General features: G+C 37.3%; 1 protein-coding gene across 3 annotated transcripts in view; it reads left to right on the top strand.

Annotated features, from left to right (window-relative positions):
- Window positions 1-1612: 1612 nt before the first annotated feature.
- The window catches only part of LOC110109260 (nijmegen breakage syndrome 1 protein), a 35971-nt gene continuing 14158 nt past the window's right edge, over window positions 1613-23425 (top strand). The window contains exons 1-9 of one of the 3 annotated variants that reach the window (XM_028693098.1): window positions 1613-1923; window positions 2028-2117; window positions 2349-2607; window positions 2752-2837; window positions 15181-15311; window positions 15591-15637; window positions 15754-15862; window positions 15947-16036; window positions 21670-21841. In XM_028693098.1, the coding sequence (XP_028548931.1) occupies window positions 2369-2607; window positions 2752-2837; window positions 15181-15311; window positions 15591-15637; window positions 15754-15862; window positions 15947-16036; window positions 21670-21841 (874 nt within the window). In that variant the 5' untranslated portion in view covers window positions 1613-1923; window positions 2028-2117; window positions 2349-2368. The remainder of the gene's footprint in view (window positions 1924-2027; window positions 2118-2348; window positions 2608-2751; window positions 2838-15180; window positions 15312-15590; window positions 15638-15753; window positions 15863-15946; window positions 16037-21669; window positions 21842-23425) is intronic. The other 2 variants (XM_020840232.2, XM_020840234.2) reach the window with 2 other exon arrangements.

Below are 23425 nucleotides of genomic sequence, written 5' to 3' on the forward strand. Positions count from 1 at the left end.
AGATATAATTAATCATCAGAGCCCTGCATTGGGTACCCACACCTACCCACGTACCCACCCATACCCAATGGGCATGGGTGGGTATGGGTACGCCCATAGCCTCGTGGGTGGGTACTCAACATCAGAGGAGAATCGTTTTACATTACTAATCATCATATACATGCAGTATATTATAATAATCTTTACTATGCAGTGCGCAACACTGAACGTCGTCACGACCATGATAAATTTTGATATGTGGCTTGAAAGTTTACAGTCAGAGAAAATGGCAAAAAATCTCAAGGCCATTATTCTATGACAGATTGCATTCATTAAGCGTAGAAAGTTGGTGGGTGTGGGTGGGTATGACATCCGGAAAGTCACCATATGTGGGTGTGGGTGTGGGTGGGCAAAGCCCGCCAACGCAGAGCGTGGGTACCCAATGGGTATCCAACCAGCACCCCATGTAGGGGTCTGTTAATCATACATGCTTATGGTACAAAAAATTTCAATCCTTATATCTAAAATAAAATTTATTTATGTTTTGATTGAGATAGTTTTTTTTTTTACCACTTTCACAGTCTTTGTTAGTCTACTGGTTTTAAGAATGTTTTGTGTAACTAAGATTTTGTTTAGGATGGCTTTCTTACTGCTTTTTATAATTTTTGTACTAAAAAGCTGCTATAAGAAGCAGTAAAAAAGCCGTATCAAATGAAGCCTAAGTTTGTTTTTACCACAATTTAAAAAAAAAACTATTTTTCACACAAATGTTGTATAATCATCTTTACAAAAAGTTGCGGCCATTCTAAATGGAATTTAAGGCTCATTAACTAGTTGGAAAATATCCTTAGGATCTTATACTTTGTGGAAGACCTTTCTCTCTCATGATATTGCAAATAGATGCACACACATAAAATAAAATAATATAAATAGTGGGTAATCCCTTTAGAATCTCACAAAGCTTCTTTAGATGTCTATTCTTCCCATTAATGTAGCATGAAATTATTAAATGTTACTCTATAATTAGCATAAAATGATTATTAATAATCATATCATTATTTAAAGCCCTAGTAATTATGTGAACAAATAAACAATTAAAATGCTATAATTAAATATACCCAATGAAATTTGTATTTAAAAAATGATACAATTAAAAAAAGACATGAATTAAATATTCGAGTAAAATCCATCATATTTATAAGAACTAATACTATTGAATGAACTTATAGGTGCCGTAACACTATCAAATAATTGTATGATGTTAAAAAAATTAGGTTAAAAATTTCTCATGAAGTTTAATATTTCAATGAGATTTAATTAATATGGTGCATTTTCTAAGAATTTTTTTAAATCAAATCTCATTCAAATAGTTAATATTTTTTTTAGAAAATTGATTTTAATTTTATAAATAATTAAAATTTTGGATAATTATAAAATTGCCCTCATATTTTTTCATATAAATTTTTTATATCTTCATAGCTAAATATTTTTATTTGTTTATATAATATATATTTTAATTATATTAAAATAATTACTAATCTTAACCTACTATAAATATATATATATATATATGTTAAATATGCAATTCATGAAAATTATAAAGGTTTCGAAGTAAAAGAGTCAGGCCATGTCGCTTGGAAAGCGTCACGAATGAGGGATTTCACTCAGCTTGGACGATAGAGAATAGAGAGCACGCCGTCTGATAGCACTTTCGCTAGCGAATTGAGGGTGGTCGCCTTCTTCATTCGATTTTCCTGACTTTAGCTGATAGCGGCGAGCTATGCCTTCTCACTGTTTGCTAGTTTGTCAAAGAGGAAGAAGCGTTCGATCCTCTGTTTGAAATTTTCCGATCAACCGCTTATTGTTGATTGCTTCCAACCTTTTGTTTCTAACCTAAAGATTTTTCCATGGTGTGGGGATTGGTCCCAGCTGATGCCCTTCGAGGTGCTTCCTCTAACCAGCAATCTAAACCTTTTTTTTTTTTTCTTCTATAACATTCACATCTCAGGGATTTCATTTCATGCATTTGAACCATTCGGCTTTTGTAGGTGCGCAGAAGTATTACATTTTGGCTCCAGGGACGTATAAAGTCGGCCGAAAAGGTTAACTCGTTTTCTTCAAGTTCTCTTTTTTGTTTGGTACGTTGAATGCGTAAGCACAATACTCTCACATACACCCATATTCTTGATTGATCCCATAACCTCTAAGATAAGAGCCTAAGTATCAATCATCGAGCCATGATGCAGAGCACAGTACAGTGTATCTAACATCATATTTTTCTCCTACGCTGGAATTTAATAAAGTTTCTACAATTTTGGCTTGACATGTTAGAGTTCTTCCTGTTGGTCATTTAACCTTTGGCTCTGCAGACTGCGACATTATTGTTCAGATGGACCCATCAGTATCTCGACTCCATGCTGAGATTGTTGTTGATCAGATGATATCTTCGATGATTTTAAATGCTGGATCCACAAAATCAAATTCCCATGTTCGGATTAGAGATAGTTCTAAGTTTGGTACATTTGTAAAAAAGGAATTGGGACCCAAGGCCCGTTTGCGCCAGGGTGAGGAGGCAACCCTTATAGAGGGGGATATTGTGACGTTTGGAACTGGTAATGCATCATTCAGGTGAATGATAGTTTTGATTTATTCATCACCATATTTGCAGTTCTTATATTTTGATATAAATGTTAGCTGTACTATGTTAAAGAAATCTAATGTTGGCAGTTACTTTGTGGCTTATTTCTAAAGCTTTTTTTTTTTTTTTTGTAGGTTTTGTTGTGTTCCCTTTAGAATATTTATTCATAGACCAATGCGTGGCCAACTTAGGTCAATTCAATCCATTGCATCATCTATTGGTATGCAGAAATAGCTTCCTTTTTATTGTCTTGAACTGTATGGTCTGGAATACAAATATTATTTCAAAGTTTGATTATAATTTCATTTATGCATTTCTCAATCGCAGTTGCATGTGCCCAACAATACTGAAACATAGCTTTTGCATATTACAGTAGTAGAATAATGATACAGAATAATGCTTAGATAATTTGATTTTTCTATTAATTAGATACTAGAAGTTGTGCCAATGTATGTTCAAAACTATGTGGAATAAAAAACTCTAACAACTTTGTGCAAAGTGGCAGGACCGGCTAAAATCATAAATAATTCATGTTTTAAGCTGCATCAAAAGTACAATTCTTGAAATTGTGATAGGAAACACTTGAAGATTTCAAGTAAATCCTATCATTAGAGCAAAAACAGCGAGAAATCTCCACGATTCCAATGGAAAACTAGTGAAAAACATTAATTTTATTGCAAGAAAACAAACTATGGAAGATAATAACAAGATACAATTGATCCTCTATTCAAGAGAAGGATCGATCCCTCCCAAATCTCTAGACGTTGCTAGAGCCCAAAGAAAACCTATGAGATATCAAATTTCAGCCAAATTCAAGAAGCCCTAACCCTAGAAAAACAAATTATTTAATGCATACAAATCAAAAGGAAATCCCTAAATAGTCCATCCATTCAAATTTCCCTCCTAACTCCCTCAAAAATCCTTCCTAAACATTTCACGCATGCCCGAGCGTGCGTTCGACGCGTACAGAAGGCGAAAATGTCTGCCTCTATTCGCGTAAGCCAGCCCCGTCGAACCAGCTAGACTAGTTTAACAATACTACCCTCCCAAAGATCCACCTTGTCCGCAAGGTGGAAAGACGATGCCCTCTTCTATTTTTTCTTCATCACAAACAGTTAGAACCTGAAGAGTTCGGTCCTTACACCTGTGCTCCTGCGTATTCCTCTCGTCACATCTAAAACAGATCCCTTTCGCCCTCTTTTCCTATAATTATGTTTCTGTGAGTTCTTGAAATTGTCCCCAAGTCTTCCTCCGGTAGTCTTCTCCTTCAAAGTCTCCCTAAGAGTACTCGGTGTTGGCTCTTTGCTTGTCAAAAAGGTGGTGGTCATCTTGTACGAGCCTCCTGATCCTCATGCTCCTTGTTCCAGGTGCCTCTGATCCTCCACCAACTAAGCTAGCTTCATAGACTCTCCCAAGTCCTGAGGTCTCATCACTCTGACTGCTACGCGGATCTTTAGTTTCAATCTCTTCATAAAGTTTACTTCAAGTACAGTCTCTGGATGCAATACAAATAACTGGCAAGGTACTCAAATTGCTCATGGTAATCCATTATTGTCCCCTCCTGTATCAAAGAGAAGAATTGCTCGTAGAAGTTCCCTCCCCTACTAGTTTGAAAACATTCCAATAGGCAGTCCTTAAACTCCCTCTAAGTTCTTATTGGTCACCTCGTATCCCTCCACTGGTATCATTCTAAAGCTTTCCCTTCCAATTATATCCCTATTGCCATCAGTCTCTCCCCCTCCGTTAACCTGTTGACGGTAAAGTACCTTTCCACCTTGTAAATCCACCCATGGGCGTCCTCTCCCTCAAAAATAGGCATCTTCATCTTCCTCACCCTCATATCGCTTTCATTCCCTCTGTTCCCTTCATAATTTCTTCTTCCCCAAGAGGGTGGTTACCCCAAGTGTCTCAATCATCCCTTTTATGTTCATACCCAAGCTTTTCATCAAATTCTCACATTCTCCTTTCAAATTCAGCTCCTCTTGTATCATAACAAACCCCTCCCCTTTCAGATGCAGTCTCCCTTTGGTCCTAATTACCCTTTTCCCTTACAACTTCCGCCCCTCTCCTCTCCAAATTATCACATCTTCGTTCTCGCTCCACCTCCTCATGCTTCTCCCCATATCCCCTACTCGGCTCCCCCATAGGAATAAGCTCCACGGGAGGCAGTCTCTCTTTTCTCTTTTGAGTCTCCACCTCCTAATCTTCTCTTTTCCTTATTGGATTAGTGTTTTCCCCGCTTCTTGTTGGAGGCTTCCCTCACCTTTGACGATGATGTTTTGGATTGACCCTCAAGCAACTTCATCATTGCCCCAAGGCTGGAAAAATTCCCATCCATCTTCTCGTGGATGTCTGAAATTTGATTTTTGACATCTGAAAGTTGAGTTTGGAGATTTGAAATTTCAGTTTTCAATTGTCTGATGTCCCCCTCCAACAATTTTATCATTTTCCCTGCCATCGGTACCCGGATCTAGTTTCCAAATAGCAAAAATGGCAAAAAAACAACAGTTTCTAGCCTTCAAACAGCAGCTTGAAGAGTGAAACGTAGTAGAAACTTGCGAGGAGACTTCGATTTCTAGCCAGGAAATTGCTCTGATACCAATTTGATAGAAAACATTTGAAGATTTCAAGTAAATCCTATCAAGAGAGCAGAAACAGCGAGAAATCTCCATGATTACAATGAAAAACCAGTGAAAAACAGTAATTTTATTACAAGAAAACAAACTACGGAAGAAAATATACCATTGATCCTCTATTCGAGAGGAGGATCAATCTCTCCCAAATCTCTAGACGCGGTTAGAGCCCAATGAAAATCTATGAGATCTCAAATTTTAGCCAAATTCATGATGCACTAACACTAGGAAAACAATCTATTTAATGCATACAAATCAAAAGGAAATCCCTCAACAATCCCTACATTCAAATTTCCCTCCTAACTCCCTCAAAAATCCTTCCTAAATAGCTCACGCACACCTGAGCATGCGTTCAGCGCGTCCGCTTCTGTTCGCATAAGCCGGTCCCGTCGGACCGGCTGGACCCGTCTAACAAATTGGTTCTCCTATTTTTAAGATGCTAAATTAAAATATTATATGTTTTAGACCTTCTTTAGCATGGAAAATTTGAGATCTTTTGGCAAACAGAAAAGAACTTCTATTCGTTAGCTATTGATGCTGCTCAACTACTTCAACATGTTTAAAAAAAATAAAATAAAATAAAATAAAAAAACTGCTTCAACATGTTTTATTCTCTCCATGGATGAGAAAGCAAGGTGTAATATTAAGAACTGATGTATAGTATTTATGATATAAAAACTTTTAACATTGAAGTTTGAGGGCATTATGATCAACCAAGATTTGTGCTGCTCTAGTATATCTTCATTGGATAAGCTATTATTGAATGTTCATCCATACAAAAAATGCCAAGTATTCATTTATGTTACTGACTTGACTACTCTTTATGGCTTACTGACTTGACTACTCTTTATGCCGTCATAACCTGAGGTTCACACAAGTTTGAAGTTGGTAAACAAAAGTATACAACTCAAATGATAGCTATTCACATGGGAGATCCTTGTTTTCATTTTCATTTCCTGAAATAAAATAAAATAAAAACTGAGCAACTATTTTGCATTTAAGACCTTCAGGCTTGCCAACTAATCCCTTGCAACCTGCATATGTGGCAGACGTCATGTTTGTTTGTACAATTTGCATTACCATCTATAATTTTTAAAGAGAATTCTGCTTGTATATCAATGCACACTAGCCGTATTATGTATATCAAACCCAATCCTTGAGGACCACATAAATCTAATAACTTTGACAAACATTTTCCATGGTTAAAACCTAATAAAGATCTTCAAAATGTTTTGTAACTTTGGTGTGTGGCCTAAGGATGAAACTAATTTAATCATATAGCTGGAGGTGGAATGCGATTAATTGCTGAGGTGGAGTTTAACAGCTTCTCAACACTATAAAATAGGTGTAATTTGTGTTGTTATATGAAATTGAGGGGGGTGGGGGGTGGGGGGTGGGAATGGATGTGACATGTTCATGTATGATTGTTGGATCAACCCAATATGTTCATGGTGTTGACCACCAATCAGCCGCTGCACCCACCTCTAGATCTGATTCACCCAAACCCGACCGCTTGAGCCTTTATCCCGACCATCCTGCTCAACCAATCCAACCTCGTGGGATGGATGTGACATGTTCATGTATGATTGTTGTATCAACCCAACATGTTCATGGTGTTGACCACCAATCAGCCGCTGCACCCTGCGTCTAGATCCGATTCACCCAAAATCAACTGCTTGAGCCTTCATCCCGACCATCCTGCTCAACCAATCCAACCTCATGGCCCCCACCTCACATGTTTCACCACCAAACAACGTAATTGTTCGCTCAAACGACACAACCACCAGCACATTTTCACAAAACCGAGGGCATAAGCCTTCCGTAGGCCATTCGACTCTCACGCATGTAGGAACTCTTGCTCTCTTATTCTCTGTTTCGCATGCTAGAGCTGCATATTTGCTCGTCTCCTTCGACCCCACTCCTGCTCACGAACCCAAATCCGAGCTCGCTCGGTATCTCTTCCTTCGTATGCAGTGAACTCAGCCGCACACGATCTCCAGCCCAATCCCAGCCTCAGCCGACACCTGTGACCCACCGTCCCAATCTCCCGTGATATGTTCATGTATGATTGTTGGATAAACCCAATATGGTCATGGTGTTGACCACCAATCAACCGATGCACCCCACCTCCAGACCTGATTCACCCAAACCCGATCCCTTGAGCCTTCATCCCGACTAGCTTGCCCAACCCATGCAACCTCACATCCCCCATCTAACGTGGTTCACTACCAAATGATGTAATTGTTAGCTCAAACGACACAACCACCCATTTGTTTTCACAAAACCTAGCACAGGAGTCATCCGAAGGCCATTCGACCCTCACCCATACAAGAACTCTCGCTCTCTTGTTCTTATTTCGCATGCTAGAGCCGCACATCTGCTCCCATCTCCTTCGACCCCACTCCTGTTTATGAACTCAAAACCAAGTTCACACGTCTATCTCTTCCTTCGCATGCAGTGAACTCAGATGCACACAATCTTCAGCCTAATCCTAATCGCAACCCAACTGCTGCACGCGACCCAACATCAGCTCTCCCATGACATGCTCATGTATGATTGTTGGATCAACCCAATATATTCATTATGTTGACCACCAATTAGCCACTGGAACACACCTCCAAATCCTATCTGCCCAAACCCGACCGCTTGAGCCTTCGTCCTGACCAGCTCGTTCGACGCATTCGACCTTGCGGCCCCCACCTCACTAGGTTCACTACCAAACGATGTAATTGTTTGCTTAAACAACATAATCACCAGCTCGTTTTCACAAAACTGAGTGAATGAACCATCCAAGGGCCATTCAACTCACGCATGCAGAAAATCTCACTCTCGTTCTCTTTCTTCACACACTAGAGCAACGTCTCCTTCGAACCCGCTCCTTCTCGCGAACCCAGACCCGAGCTCACACACCCATCTATTCCTTAGCACCCAGTGAACTCAGTTGCATGCAGTCTCTAGCCCAATCCCAGCCGCATCCCGACCAAAGCATGTGACCCACCGTCCCGATCTCCCGTGACAAGTTTATGTATGGTTGTTGGATCAACCCAATATGTTTATGGTGTTGACCACTAATCAGCCATTTTACCCCACCTCAATACCAGATCCGCCCAAAATCGATCGCTTGAGCCTTCGTCCTGACCCGCCCATTTGATCCATCCGACCTTGCGGCCCCCACCTCACGTGGTTCACTAGCAAACGATGTAATTGTTTGCTCAAACGACACAATTGTTCGCTCAAATGACACAACCACCCGCTTGTTTTCACAAAATTGTGCATAGGAATCATCCGAGGGCAATTCGACTCTCACGCACACAAGAACTCTTGCTCTCTCGTTCTCTGTTTTACACGCTAGAGCTACACGTCCTCTCCCGTCTCCCAAGCTCACATGTCTGTCTCTTCCTTCGCACGCGACAAACTCAGCTGCATGCGCTCTCCAGCCCGATCCTAGTCACAGCCTGACTGCCGCATGCAACCCACCGTCTCGATCTCACGAGACTCCACCTGACTCCCTCACCAAATCCCATCGTCAGCCCTCCGTCCCACACACACGTTGACCCAATCTCTCCTTCACGTTCGACTCCCTCTCTAGCTTGATCCATACACATACAGGGACCATCTCTCCATCTCATTCACTCTATTTTGCACGCAAGAAGGCATGCTCCATGCACTTGACCGCGCTGACAGTTTGCTGCACCTGCCCAACCTGACATTCCCAGTGACCAATCTCATCGCCAGATCCAACCTCTGATTCTCCACACACCCATATATATACTTACATATATTATTGTATGAAAAAATATAAGAGGTATAAATTTCTTCCCTGCTTGCTCAACATGTATCGAAGACTTGCGCCATTGTATCTTTGATCCGGGCTGAAGAAATGAATATAAAGAAGACATACATCCGAGTAGAAATGAATATATGAAGACCTCGTGCCGTTGTATCTTTGATCTAGGAAAGATGAACAACAGCAAGTGCAATCTCAATCTCTCTTTGAGAGGATGGGATGTTGGGAGACTGTCAACAGTTTAAATGAAAAGGGACCCCAACATAATTAATTCCAAATAAATTTTTGTTATTTTAAATGATTTCAAAATTTAAAATAAATTGTGTTATTTCAATTGATTGAAAGAAAAAAAATAAAAATATATAAAGAAAGTAACTATTTAAAATAATAATAATAATAAAAGAGAGGCAAAAAGACTATTCTTAGATACTGTGAAAGGGAAACTTAAGGCTGAAGACAAATGAAGTGAGCCAAAACTTAGCTCATGTATTTTAAACCTAACACAACTCTAAAATAGAAACCAGACATGCTTTCTCTCCAATAATAAATTCCACAAGCACTAGTCAAATCCCTTGCTCTACCATCTCATAACCTTAATTTCTAACCCTAGTAAATTCCTCCTTGCCGTTTAATGTTATTTGAGAGATTAAAGTGTGGAAATAATACTTCTTACATGGTGATACAGAGTCATTGCAAGAAGTTTCAATTCTAATGGCGAGTATAGATGGACCTTCAAATGTGAATATTGATCGGGCAGAAGAAATTGAAATCTTAGGCAAGAAAGCATCTAAGGTGAATAGATTTTCTCAAGCTATTAAGCTATACAGCCAGGCTATTAATCTAATGGGCATAACACTATATATTAGGCAAATCGGACATTTGCACACACCAAGTTTGAGGAGTATTGAAATAGACCCTAAATATTTAAAGAGCTATTATAAGTGAGAGGGCACCATATCTAGCCATTGGGAAGTTTAAGGAGATTTTGAAAGATTTTTGGCATGTGAAAAAAAATTGTCTGAATAGTCCAAATACTACTAGAAAGTTGAAAGAATATGAAAACACTTACCAAAAGATACGATTTGAAGAGGCTATTTTTGTAAAAGAATTCTCAAAGACATCATGTTAGGGAATCAATAGATTATTATATTAGAAGTGGAGCCGCAATATAATGGCTCAAGAATCATAGTTTTATAATTTATTGAATATATTTGAGCTAAATGGGCTTTATTTAGGAGAGGATCCTTATCTTTTTAATGGAGACTTGGTGGATTGAGGATCTTTCTCTGTTGACGTCATTTTAACATTAATTGCATTCAAGTGCATTATACCATTAGCTATGCATCTTGCTAGGGGAAATCATGAATAAGATGCTAGAAAAAATTATTTAGCTCTCAGAGGAAAACTTGAAAATTTGATGATGACGAGCTTCTTATATTTACATGTAAAATGCTACCTATGTGCTCTCAACAGTGAAATATGTTATATTACCTTTGGGGCATGCTCATAAGCATAGTTTAAAATTGCGCAATAAGAGGAGCGCCTTGAGGCGTGCCTTTGCGTAATTTGGATCGAGGACGCCTTATTGCCTAAGCAATTTTGGTATTTGCTGAGGCTTACGCCTCAAGTATAGTGAGGCGCGCCTCAATTGCGGTATTGCGCAATTTAGCTTGAGGCGTGCGCCTCATAGAAAGGGTCTCACTCACTTTAGTTTTAAATAAAAATGAAAATTTCCTTTTCCCTTCTACTGGTCCAAGTTGAACCGAAAGCTCCCGAACCCACAAGCTCCCAATCCCGGATCTCCAGCACGTCTCCGCCGCCTCTCCTACCGGCGCCGCCACTCACCGGTGAGTCCTTTATTTCCGGCCCTCCCTCTACATCACTTCTTTAAGAGTTCTTAGAGTTTTTTTTTAAGTTTAGGGTATGATTTTTCGACTTATAGGAAAGCTAGGGTTTTAATTTTTTTCAGTTTTTTATTTTATTTTGCTTTTTTCTTTTAGGAAATGTGATTAAGGGCAAGGAAAAGTCTAATACGTCATTACGGAGGGACCCTTCTTGGAAATACAATGTATAGGTTGACGTAAACGGCGGTGAGAAGACTTATGTGTATTTGAAATGTAATTTTTGTGATAAAGTAGTGAAGGGCAGAGTTACCTGCATGAAAGAACATTTATCATGCTCTCATAAAAATGAAGCAGCGTGTGCAAATATGTCGGACAAGGTGAATGATGAAATTATTGCTTACATGAAGAAGAATACCATGACAAAACATTTACAACATGAGCAATTTGATAAAAGGGTCGAACAAAGTACTTACTATGAGAGCGAGAGTGGAAAGGGCTCTTTCTCCACTATACATAATATAATTTTTCTTCTTGAAAATAGTTGAATGGTGAATCCAATTTGGTGATTCCACCCCTGAGTTGCAGAGTTTTGCTGTTTTAAGCATCACTTGTTCTTCTTCTGGGTGTGAGCGAAACTGGAGTACATATAATCAAGTACAAACAAAGAGAAGAAATCGACTTTCAACACTCAAAATGAACTCCCTTGTGTATATTATGCACAATAAGAGGTTGAAAGATATGAGGTTGAGGAACAAGGGGTTGAAGGATGATGAAGACCCGTTGGTATGTGATGATGTGTCATCTGATAATGAGTGGTTCATAGATAATGAGACAGATTTGTCATTATCAGACCTGCAGTTAGAGGATTTAAGTGTGGATGTCTTGAGGGGCGTAGCAGATCCAGTGGGCACATCCACTAGTACCACACCACACACATTCACTAGTTCTGCAACACAACAAGTAAATAAAGGTATTTCACAACTCCTTATGTGCTATTACATTATATATATATATATATGACTTGGGAAATTAATATGACAATAATCATTCTTATTGAACAGGGAAGAGAAAACTCAGTAACATTGAAGATGATAAATATATGACATTCATAGATACAATTGGAGAAGAAGATTCCCTTGAAGACCCATTTAGTAATTGGACATGATTGAATTTTATATGTTCTTTCTTATTTTTACTTTGGGAGTTTTGATAGACTAATATTTTGTTGTTCTGTACTTTGGGACATGATTTTATTGCATATATTTTCTTATTTTCTACTAATTTTACTTGTTATTTAGATGATTTTATTGTATGATAGAATATTACTATTATTTACCTGCTAAAATCCTTAAATTCTCATTTACACATTTCTTCGTCTGTGAGGCTTACGCCTCACACCGCCTCACCTTACAGACGAAAAATGCTTCGAGACTTATTTACCCAATTTTAAACCTTGCTCATAAGCAATAGGAAGCATGGCTTATTCCGCATGTGCTCTGATCTTTATATCAAATTCCTAAATGCAAGATCTGAGAATGCTTCGTGGATTCACTAAAAGTGTTCAAATACCCGATGATGGCCGTGTTGATAGAAAATCTCTGCCAGACCCTAACCTTTTAAAATATTCATGAACTCTAATGTAAATACAAATCTTTTAAAGTGATTGTAAAAACACCCTGATAATGGTCGTGTTGAATCTAAATATCAATCAGAAGGGTCAATTCTCAAAGCCTATTAAAATTTCAAAAATCTAATATCTATCTAATTTTAAACATCTAAATGAAAATTTAATCACCAAAAACTTTAAATTAAAATCCATCAACACTTTGCAATGGTTTGACGATGATGATGAATTGAAAAATAACTTCAACTCACAAAGAGCCATTGTATTGTGGAATACATTACTATAATTCATTCTCAATTGATTAATCACTAATAAGGATGTGACACGTGCCCTCTGACCGAATGATTTTGCCGCAGAATGACACCATTATATTATGATAACAGACAAAACCTGTATGTTCCCTAATGGTTAAAAGCCTCTTGAGTAATGCATTATAGGGTGTACTCTATAAGATATAAAGCCCTTTTTTAACTAATGTTAACTTAAATTCATCACCTTAGACAAACATCAATCTCAGGTCTACAAGGTATTCTTGGGCGAAGCAACCCATGGTTGCCAACAAGGTTTTTTCTGTCAGGTTGAGTCGATTATCTCCTCTGACTAAGTAGATTAGGGACTATGATAGCTCGGGATGACGAAATCATAGGATTTTCTTCGGTCCTGTCATCATTCCCCCATCAGCCGCTTAAAGTATATGGTGATAAATTTCAAATATAAAAAAAAAAAACAATTTTGGAATCCCTAAAGTTGTTGCTACTAAATGCTGGATACTAAGTGCCTATCTCACGACTAGCCTTAATCAAAAGTTCTCTCTTATTATCAAGAGGGGTAATTAATTATAGGGGCTTGCACCTATAGAAAACCATAACTCATATTGTAAATTCCTCGCAAAATGAGGGTGGAATTTCTGGGTTGTCTTTTCTAAATCATATTTGCCTTTTGAAAATTTACCCCGGAACCTAATGTTGACCCCAATACTGGTGTCAGGTTCAATTCGACCGCGCAAGGTGAATTTCGAAATCAAAAAGCATGAAATCGCGCATAATTCACCCGGCGCGTGTCGACCGAAAACCCAAAATCGTCGAGACGACCTCCGTTCGCGAAACGGACAGCGCCGATGCGTCCGGAGCAACGGAAACAGCTAAGATCGACACCCATATTGGTGGGGGTCGTCGGTCGGCGAAAAAATTAAATTTTGGGCTCGCGAATCGAGACGACGACTTGTGCGAGCGGCGACGCGACGACCAACTCGATGCAATATTAAAAATTTATTTTTATTTTTGTGCAATATAATTAAAAAAATTAGAAAAAAGAGAGAGAAAGAGAGCTTTTAAAAAAAAAGAATTTTTTTTAAATAAAAAATACCCTAAATACCCCCACTTAACCTCATAACCCTCCTCACTCTCTAACCCGCCAAATCCACGATCCTCCCTCTCCCTCGCACGACTCCAAGCCGCCTCCCTCTCCCTCTTGCGATCCAAAGCCGCCGGCCTCCCTCCTCCTCCAAGCAAGGTGAGATTTCCTCTTCTTCTTCCTCTTCTTCCTCCATTTTCTTCTTCTCCATCTTCTTCTTCCTCCTTCCCCCTTCCTTCTTCTTCTCCATTTTTCATCTTCCCTCATCTTCCCTCCAAGTTTCCCACCATTTCCTTCAATTTTCTTCCTCCCCTCTCTTCTCCTTCCTCTCCTTCATCTTCTTCTTCCTCCTCTAACCTTTTTTTCTCAAAACCTACACCAAACCCTAACCCTAATTATTTTTTTCTCTCACTTCCACTCATTAAACCACCCACTACCCTTCACAAAAAACACTTCCCTACACCTCCTACACCATTCCAACAAAAAAAAAATTTCATTCATCACTTTCTCTCTCTAACCTAGAGAGAGAAAATTTTCTCTCTCTAGAATGAGAGTGAAATTTCTTCGTGAATAGCTCCATATCCACCCCAAGCATCTTCCCTCTCAACCATACCTCCAAATTCCTTCTCTAGAGAGGAAAAAATTACACACTCTCTCTTTCTCTCTCCAAAATTGAGAAGAGAGAGATTTTCTCTCTCTAAATCTCTCCTCTCACTTCCTTGCACCTCCTAAACTCTCTCTACGCAAATTCCCTTCAAATTTCATCTTTCCCAGATCATAAAGTCCTCACAAAATGAGGGCGAAATCTCTGGGTAGTGTCTTATCTACAAACCCATCTGCCTTCCAAAATTTACCTCGGAACTTATTCACTTAAAACTCCCCTCGCCGATACAAAAAGCAAATCAGAAATCGCGCGGCGGGGAGGCCGGAGCCGAATTTTCGGAGCCCACACCTAAATCCATTAAAACTCGTCCTCTCAACAAAAGGTGTAGAGAGGTCAGGGCGCGAATTTTCGGAGCCCATATATGGTTGATTAAATTGAATAAAGTTAGGCCATGGGTAGAATTAAGTGTCAATGTAGCACGTTTGTAAGGCAGAGCATTTACGGTGTCATATAAATTTTAGCTCAAGTTAAGTGAGGCTTTTAAAGATCGGCTAGTGATAGTCGCACTTGCTTTTTTAATAGAGTTTTTTATGCAAGGGCCGCATAGTTAATCTTTAACCATGTTTTCACTAGCATAATCCCATCTTTAGCTAGATAGTTTGTTCTGACAAAGTAATTCATTTAATCAACTTCTTGAATAACAATTCATCCATTACAGGTGCAACAGTTACATCGAATTGGAGCACTGAGTGTACCCATACTCTTGTCAATGAATCTTCTTTGGTGACAACAGAACTTATTGAAGCAATTCTGGCCAAACAGTTAGTTATACTTGTTCATTGGTTTGAGGTATCTTCTTGCAAATTTCTTTGCGTATGTTTTTTTTTTTCTTGAACTCCAAGTGATTGAATGTTTAATTGCAATATTAAGTTACACGTAGATGTTTACTTTTGCTTATTGCCAAACTTTATTAAGCACGTTTTTACTTTTCACTTATTTAGTTGTATAATGACTCTTGCTCAGGCTTTCCTTTGCGTTATAGATCATTATATGTTTACATGGAGCATAGTATTCGTTATTCTTTTATACATGGTTTATGCTAATATTATAAATTTTGACGTCACTTAGGTGCTTGCTGAGAAAAATATTTGTACGGAGTTTCCAAGCTGTACAGCGTAAGTTTTTCTTTGTTCCCTTAATTTGAATTTTTTCCATTTGGCTAGAACTTTTCTGATGAGTAAATGTATTCTTTTTGTTCCTAAGTTTCTCAAGTATTGCTTAATTTACTCAGCTATTTGCCAAACCTGAACCTTGAGGATAATATGGTAAGGATTGTGGATCCTAAGATTCGAGAAAATTGCCTTGACGGCTATCTATTTGTACTGGGATCATGTCACGAGGTAAGATGCTCTAGTCCTCTGCTTCACTTGGTTTGGATGGCTACATCTGTTTCTGCTTGACTGGTAAACATGAGGTATTTTCAGCAGTATAAATTTGGCGATAAGTTGCAGCTACTACTTGAAATGATTGGAGCAAAATTTGTTGGTGCTGATGAGTATCTGTTAGATAGCCAAGTAAGCTTTGCCACACTATAATTTTATAAAAATGTTTTATGGCTCTTCTGATGCTAACAATCTATCTGTTAAATAACTGTGTAATCTAGCTCTTATTTTGGTTCCCTCATTATTACCAAAGACGTCCAGTCGCTCTAACTTTATGATCCTTCTGTCTTAGATAATTCCCTGATGCCCAATCATACAATCATATTTATTTTTTAGGTTGGCTCCAAAATCATCAGCAGATTTCTTGCCTGGGGCTACCAATGTGACTGTTTCATAGGCTATTCATGGTTTATTAGACTGGTTAGTGCCTTCCCAATTAGAATAGATTGGGGTTCAGGGAGGAGTTAAAAGTTGCCTAAGGTCTTTTATCCAAGGAGATAAATTTTCCATTAGTTGATATAGTAACATGGAGGGGCAGTCTCATAGGAGAAAGGAAAGGAACCTGAACTAAACTTTACAGCTTTTTTCCATGACCACAAATGAATGTATGCTAGAGAACAAGCCCAAAACCTCACCATAAAAAATTATAACCAGGTTAGCGAGGGAGAACACTTAATCCTGCATATTTGTTCTGTCATGCTTGATGATGCCTCATTTTGGAAAGATCCAATGCAAGGACATGGGAGCTTGGGTTTTGTAGTGAAATTGACAAACATAGAACTTTACACACTGGTGACAAGAGTCAATTAAGTAGAATGCTGTTGCCTTTAGTTGGGTATATAAGTGCCAAAAAATGCTAATAAAAAAACATAGATGTAAAGTGGATAAATGAAATTAACACGTCATTTGAACTAGTTTCAAAAGCACATGTGAGTTTTGAGGTGTAATACTTGCCTTATTTGAACCATAGAACATGTACACATTGGTTTATCAAATGGTATCAAGAAGGTGCGGATTTGTTTTGTTATGGAGACTTGCTTTTGTTGTATGGAGGCTTCCATTGCAGTTTCCAGCATGTCTTTTATATCTCAAATATCACTTTCTAGTACACATCATTATATGTTTTACAACTGCCACAGAAAAATGGGAGTAGTATTAGTGGTGAGATTCTACGGATGGAGTAAAGAGAGTATGCATTTTTTTCTTGATATATATATATATATATATATATATATATAAGAGAGAGAGAGAGAAGGATCAAAATGACCCCAAACTCTTTGTAAGGGATCAAAATGACCCCCTAACTATTTTGAGGGACCAATTTGGTCCCTCAACTCCTTAAAATGTGACCCTTTTGGTCCTACCATTAAAAGATAATGGAAAATTTGGATGGTAGTAGGGTATGATCGGAATAACCACCAAAACAATAATAAGAAAAAAATGGATAATGATAGTAACCTTCATAGCGAGCGAGCTCACATTGCTATGGCTGCTCCAACGGGAAGAACGATGAAATTTCACAACTTTTGATTCGACCAAGGAGTGTTGTCAGCGAAGGCGAAGAAGGCTTTAGCAACTCGTTCAAAACCCTCCCGTCACCAGTGGCGGAGCCAAAAATTTTATTTTGGGGACCCTAAATTAAAATAGTTCTGCTTGTCGTCTCATTATCGGGCAGTCTCCGTTTGGGGGCAAGATGCATATATAAATTTAAAATTTATAAATCTTTTATAAATTTATATATTTTTATAACTAAATTTTTGTATGTTTGATCCATTTTAAAGCGTTGAGAAACCAAATTGATCCCTCAAAATAGTTGTTTCAGCCTAACAGAGAAGAAGTTGAAGAAAGGAACAGAGGTGTTCGATCCCATTTTATCAGCGAAAGCAATAGTCGATCGAGGCGAGTAAATCTTGGGTTGTTTTAGATCCATTTAGCTGGAGATTTCAGCTAGACTTTCGGCGTAGAATGTCCGAGGTAATTTGGATTTCGATTTGATTTTTTATTTTTTTATTTTATTGATTTATAATAATAATAATAATAATAATAATAATAATATTATTATTATTATTATTATTATTATTATTATAGAAATGACAAAAATGATGTCGAATTTGCATTCATCGATTTGCGCACAATTTTCTCAAAATTCGTGCATTTTTGGTTCAGGATGCATACTGATTTTCTCACGCGATTTTCGTTGAGCGAAATTATAGTCATATTTTGGTATTGTCGACGTTCCAAACGTAACGACAAAGTCTGTTTTGCGATCAGACAACGTTTGGGCAGCGTCACATGTCGCTTTCAGATGTTGATCACCGATTTGAATATTTTTGTCTGATTTGATTGCGACGGGTCCCCTCTTAGGAGAATTCGACGCTCCGATCGTAACGGTGCCATTCGTTGAGCCATCGAAGGTCATTTTACCATTTAAGTGATGCGTCGCATCCGCTAACCGTCGCTTAAGTCGTCAAATTTACCTCCTTTCGCGTGTCTTTAGTGTAGAGTTAACATAAATCATTACCATATTAATAATTGCTAATTACTCAATGTTATTCCTTTATCGCTACTATCCCTTTATTATTGTTGATGCCAACCTTTTGATTGCCATTATTACTACATGGTAATTATGTCTTAATTGTTGCTATGCATAGTAGCTTTAGCGCCTCCATATTATTTCTTTGCTCGTTATTCATTATTACCACCTTCAATATTTGCCGCTTTCTACTTTGCCTTTCTCACGATGGGGCTCTATCCACTTATATTTCTTGCTACCTATTTTGCTTGCTATTCCTATTATAATATCATGCTGCCTCTTTCCTGGCTTTCCATTTATGGTACTTCCTCTTTGCTGAATCCTTTAAGCAATTTTGGAATTGGGTTTCATGGGAGGATTTCTACCATTGGAATTAATGAACAATGAATTAATGAAAAATGAATTACATATTTTGAGAAGTTTATTTTTATGTTTTTTTAGGTTATAAATAAGACACTTGAGTCATTAATTTTAGTGAACATCATGTATTGCAATAAAGATTTAATTTTTCTCTTATGTGTACCCGTTGGATGTGCATTCTTCTAGTTTTTAACCAGTGTATTCATTCCTTAAGGGTGATTTTTATCATCGTTCTTGTCTTTTAAATTATTTAGTCGTCGGTTTTGCTTGTGTGATTGAACATTTATCAAGTAAGATATATGTTGTTTTTTACTCATTCGTTGTTAAAATTCAATGTTGGTTTGTTGTTTTCTTGTAAAATTTCTGATTTGTGTGTTTATTGAATTACCTTTTGGAGTGAGTTAAGCATGCTTGCTTTTCTTGTATTAAAAGCATTTGACTTTTTGTTAATTAATAACCCGTAAATTGCAAATTTTATGTTTTCATATTACATATCATCATAAGTTGCATTCTAATGTAAGCACACTAGTTAGAAAAGCAAAAACAAGGAGAACAATGGGCAGAACTTAACCAGACTCGATTCAAATAGTAGCAATCATCTATAACATCCAAAATACGACGAAAATTCTAGAAGAAAATCAAAGAAACAAAGAAAATAAAAAATGCTATCCTCAAACAACCGTCAGAGCGGTTCCTCACATGCATCGAAATATAGGTTAAAGTAAAATAAGTGCTTAGGGCTAGCAAACCGATGGTCCACCACAGCAAGATCGTCCAATCCGTCCAATCCAAACTCCTCCAGCAAATGCTCCCAAATCAGCCAACAAACACCACCAAAGCTCAAGAAGAATGATACAAATGGAGTGGAACTTGCGGAGAGACGAAAGAGGTAAGAAGCCAAGACGAAAGAGGAGAAGCTCGCAAGCTTTTCTAGAGGAGAAGGAGAATGGAACAAGCTCGCAAGCTTTTCCAAGAAGAACCCTCAAGTTTATAGCAAATTTGCTCTCAATATTCAACTCCTCTTCCCTCTCAAAACATCACATATTTATAAGCAAGAGAGGAGAAACCAAACAGCCCCAAAAAACCCTTCATATTCTTAATTTAATGAGGGAAATGAAAAGCCAACAGCCACCTCATAATATTCCACAATTCTACACAGGAAACAAAGAACCAAAGCCACGGAAAAACCCCCAGCAACCACGGGAAAACAGCCCAGCCTAGGACCCGAAGAGGCAGCCACAGGAACCAAAGAGGCCCGCACGGAACCGTGGAACCAAGGCACGGGAAAACCACCTATCACAGAAAACTAATAGACATCCACGGAAACCCACGGGACAAAGGCATGGAATTTTAAGAAAAAGGGGAGGAGAAGAGACAAGACCACTCCATAATGTATCCAACTTATGAGCTTACCTTAGAAGATTAATGAGCTAGCAACTTAGTAATTAGAGCTCAACACCAATGAACCACCTCCTTCCAATCATCACCATAAGCCCAAAACTGTGGACCATAAGCCCAAAACTGTGGACCATAAGCCAACCCGTGAACCAGCAGCAGCCAAGGACCAATCAAGCTAGCAAACCAAAGGTCTACTAAACCCCAAGCACAACCTACCATGATCATTGGATGCCTTCCATCATTGGATAGCTAAAAGAAAAAAAAAACATAAAAAACTACATTAACATACTAATGTTTTTAATAAAAATACAGAATATTTGATAGCATCACATTCCTGGACCCTTGTCGTCTTACATCGCTGCCTACATGTATGAATATACCATGGCAGACGGTTGTAGGTAATTGCTTTTTCTTATTACCATTATGCATTCAACTTATTTTCCTTGAAAAAGTTATAAAATGAAATTTTTGGTCTAGTTTTGAACACTAACCTCCAATTTGTGCCGAGCATTAACTTCCACATAATCTTATCAAATAATCTAAATTAGGATGTTATCCACCTGTCTAGCTGTGCCAGTAGCCAATCAATATAGTTTGAACATTAGACTTTTTTTACTGAAAGAACAATTTATAGTACAGCTATAAAATCTTTTCTTATATGTTCAGCCAACTTTAGCAATTTAAATATATATATTTTCAGGTATAACTTAATTTATTATAATACCCAAAAAAGAAAAAAATGCGTTAGCTAATTTATTATCCAATGCACTACTTTGAAATAGATTACTTGGACCTATTTCTAAACTTATTTATAAACATTTAAAGTATTTTAAAATAACTAAAATATCATTCAAGCAATGTACATTTAAATTTCTCCAAAGCTATGGAACTCAAGATGAAGTTAATTACTTAAACTGAAACATGCTTTGAAGATTCTGTACCAAAATCAATGCCTATGTTTAAACCATTGGATGCATGCGGTACTTGATTAAGATTATGTCGATTTGTGTTTGTCACTAGTTAGCTCTCTTAGTTTTTATGCTTGATTGAACTATCTTAAGAAAAAGAAAAACTTAAATATTGAGGGCATAGAAATACTTCAAATCAGCTAGGACTGTAAACTTTCTGCATTGTTTAGGCAAGAGCAAATCCACTAGTTTAGTGCATGCTTGTCCCACATTTTTTATGCATTTGAGGCTGATATATTTGGTATTGCACTGGAACATTTTGTATAATCAAATTTCTAATGCATATTCATCCCGGAGGTTTCATCTACATGTTTGGCAACTTTTCAAGACTCATTTTGTAGTTGTAGTGTGGGTTGTATTTATTTGACATATTTATTGCAATCATCTAATATTATTCTAGTTTAAGATTATGTTGGTTGATTAAATCCATTTTGTTAAGAAATGTCTTCATTAGTAATTTCTTATTTTATTTTCTATCATGTTTATCTAACTAATATAACTTTTAGACTTCAACAGTAAAGGAGAATAATCAGGTGGTTCTTGTAGTTTCGGGAGAATCAACCAGTGAATTCAACAACTCTCGAAAGTTTTCTTCTTTGTCTCGAATCAGTGATGTAAAACTAATGGTTGCTATCTTATCTGGCAACTTGGATTCATCTCTCATCGAGGTTCCTTCTAGTACGTATATTTGATTGATTGGCCATTATTGTCATTTATTTAGTTTTACCAGGAAGTTCTTTTAGATAATTGCTTGAAGTAAATAGTTAATTTTCTACACAATGAGTTCATTTTTACTTAATAGAGATTATATTTGGATGCATGAATGCATCTTGAGATATCGGTATCCACTCTTTCTATATATAATAAAAAAGGTCATCATCATTATTTATTGATTGTATTTTCATATAAATTATAATTCTTGCGCGTTGATTTTTTTTTTTCAATGCTTGATAAGTCTTTTATAATTTGACATGTATTTTCGTTGCTATCTTAACATGTTGCGTTACCTGCTTTGATAAAACTCTTAGGAAAGTTTGTCAACCAATGTCTTAAATAACTACCTTAACTGTCATAACTATCACATTTGAAATTTAAATATTAAAATTTTGAATTTAAAGAGTCCAAATTTCAACATTGTCTACTAAATATAAATTAGTACATTGGATCTTGCGATTAGTTTCTTCATGGTTCCCTTAACCATTTTTGCTTTATGTGTTACATCATTTCTCTTACATATCTGGGAATTTTTTTTAAAGTGTTGAAATCAATATAGTTATCCACAATATGTATGCTAACTTTCCATATCATCTCTTGAAAATCCTGTATATTTAGATGCTGACTTGCCTTTCCATCTCATTAGAAATCTATATTCTTCATGTTGATATGATGATACCTTAGCTATGATGATGTGCTCAATCTCGAAGAAAGAATGCTAATTAGGCTTTTGTTAGTGATAATCATATTCTCTGGCAAAAGAACCATCTTATACATCTGGTGTTTGTTGACCTCTTTATATAATGTAATATCTTTTACATAAAACAGTCCAATAAAAATGTCAAATGGTAATCTAAGAACATGTGCATTAGATCCTATATTTCTAATTATTTTGGATGGCCCAAATGCTCTAGCTTGTATATATATAATTTACCTTATCAATATATTTAGTATCACTTTCTATCAACTGTTGCCTTGCATTGTAAAACCAGAAAACTGTCAATCGGATTCGTCGCGCGCATTTCAATGTGCCGCGACAAATTTAGGTGAATTTTCAAAGTCGTCGGAATTCCACGCAATAAATTTTATTAAATTCTATGCGAAATTTCGATCGAAACGATATAAACAACGTATACCAAATTTCACACGGTTTGGAAATTAAAAATTGTTGAAGATGTTTAAGTAATTTTTAACCATTTCTACCCATTTTACCCTTCATGTGATAGTAGGGAAGAAATTGAGAGAGGGGCACATGCGTCATTTCTCTACCCAACACCCTTAAGGCTCTAAGGGACCGAAATATCCATTTGTTCGGCCGCACGAGTGAAGAGAGAGAGAGAGAGCGGAAGAGAGGCGACGACGTGGGCTTGGCGAGCGGCGGCCGACGAGTTTCCGGCGGCAGTTTAGAGGGGAAATCGAAGGGAAGGCTTAGAGAAGATAAAAGGTAAGTTTTAAACTTAAAAATCTTGTTCTTTCACCTAGATTTTCATGAATAAAAAATTTAGGGTTTTACTTTTGATGGGACTTTCTTTAGAAAGGTGATAGGGC

Source organism: Dendrobium catenatum, unplaced genomic scaffold (genome assembly GCF_001605985.2).
Source record: "Dendrobium catenatum unplaced genomic scaffold, ASM160598v2 fragScaff_scaffold_231, whole genome shotgun sequence".
In the NCBI taxonomy this organism is placed as follows: domain Eukaryota; kingdom Viridiplantae; phylum Streptophyta; class Magnoliopsida; order Asparagales; family Orchidaceae; genus Dendrobium; species Dendrobium catenatum.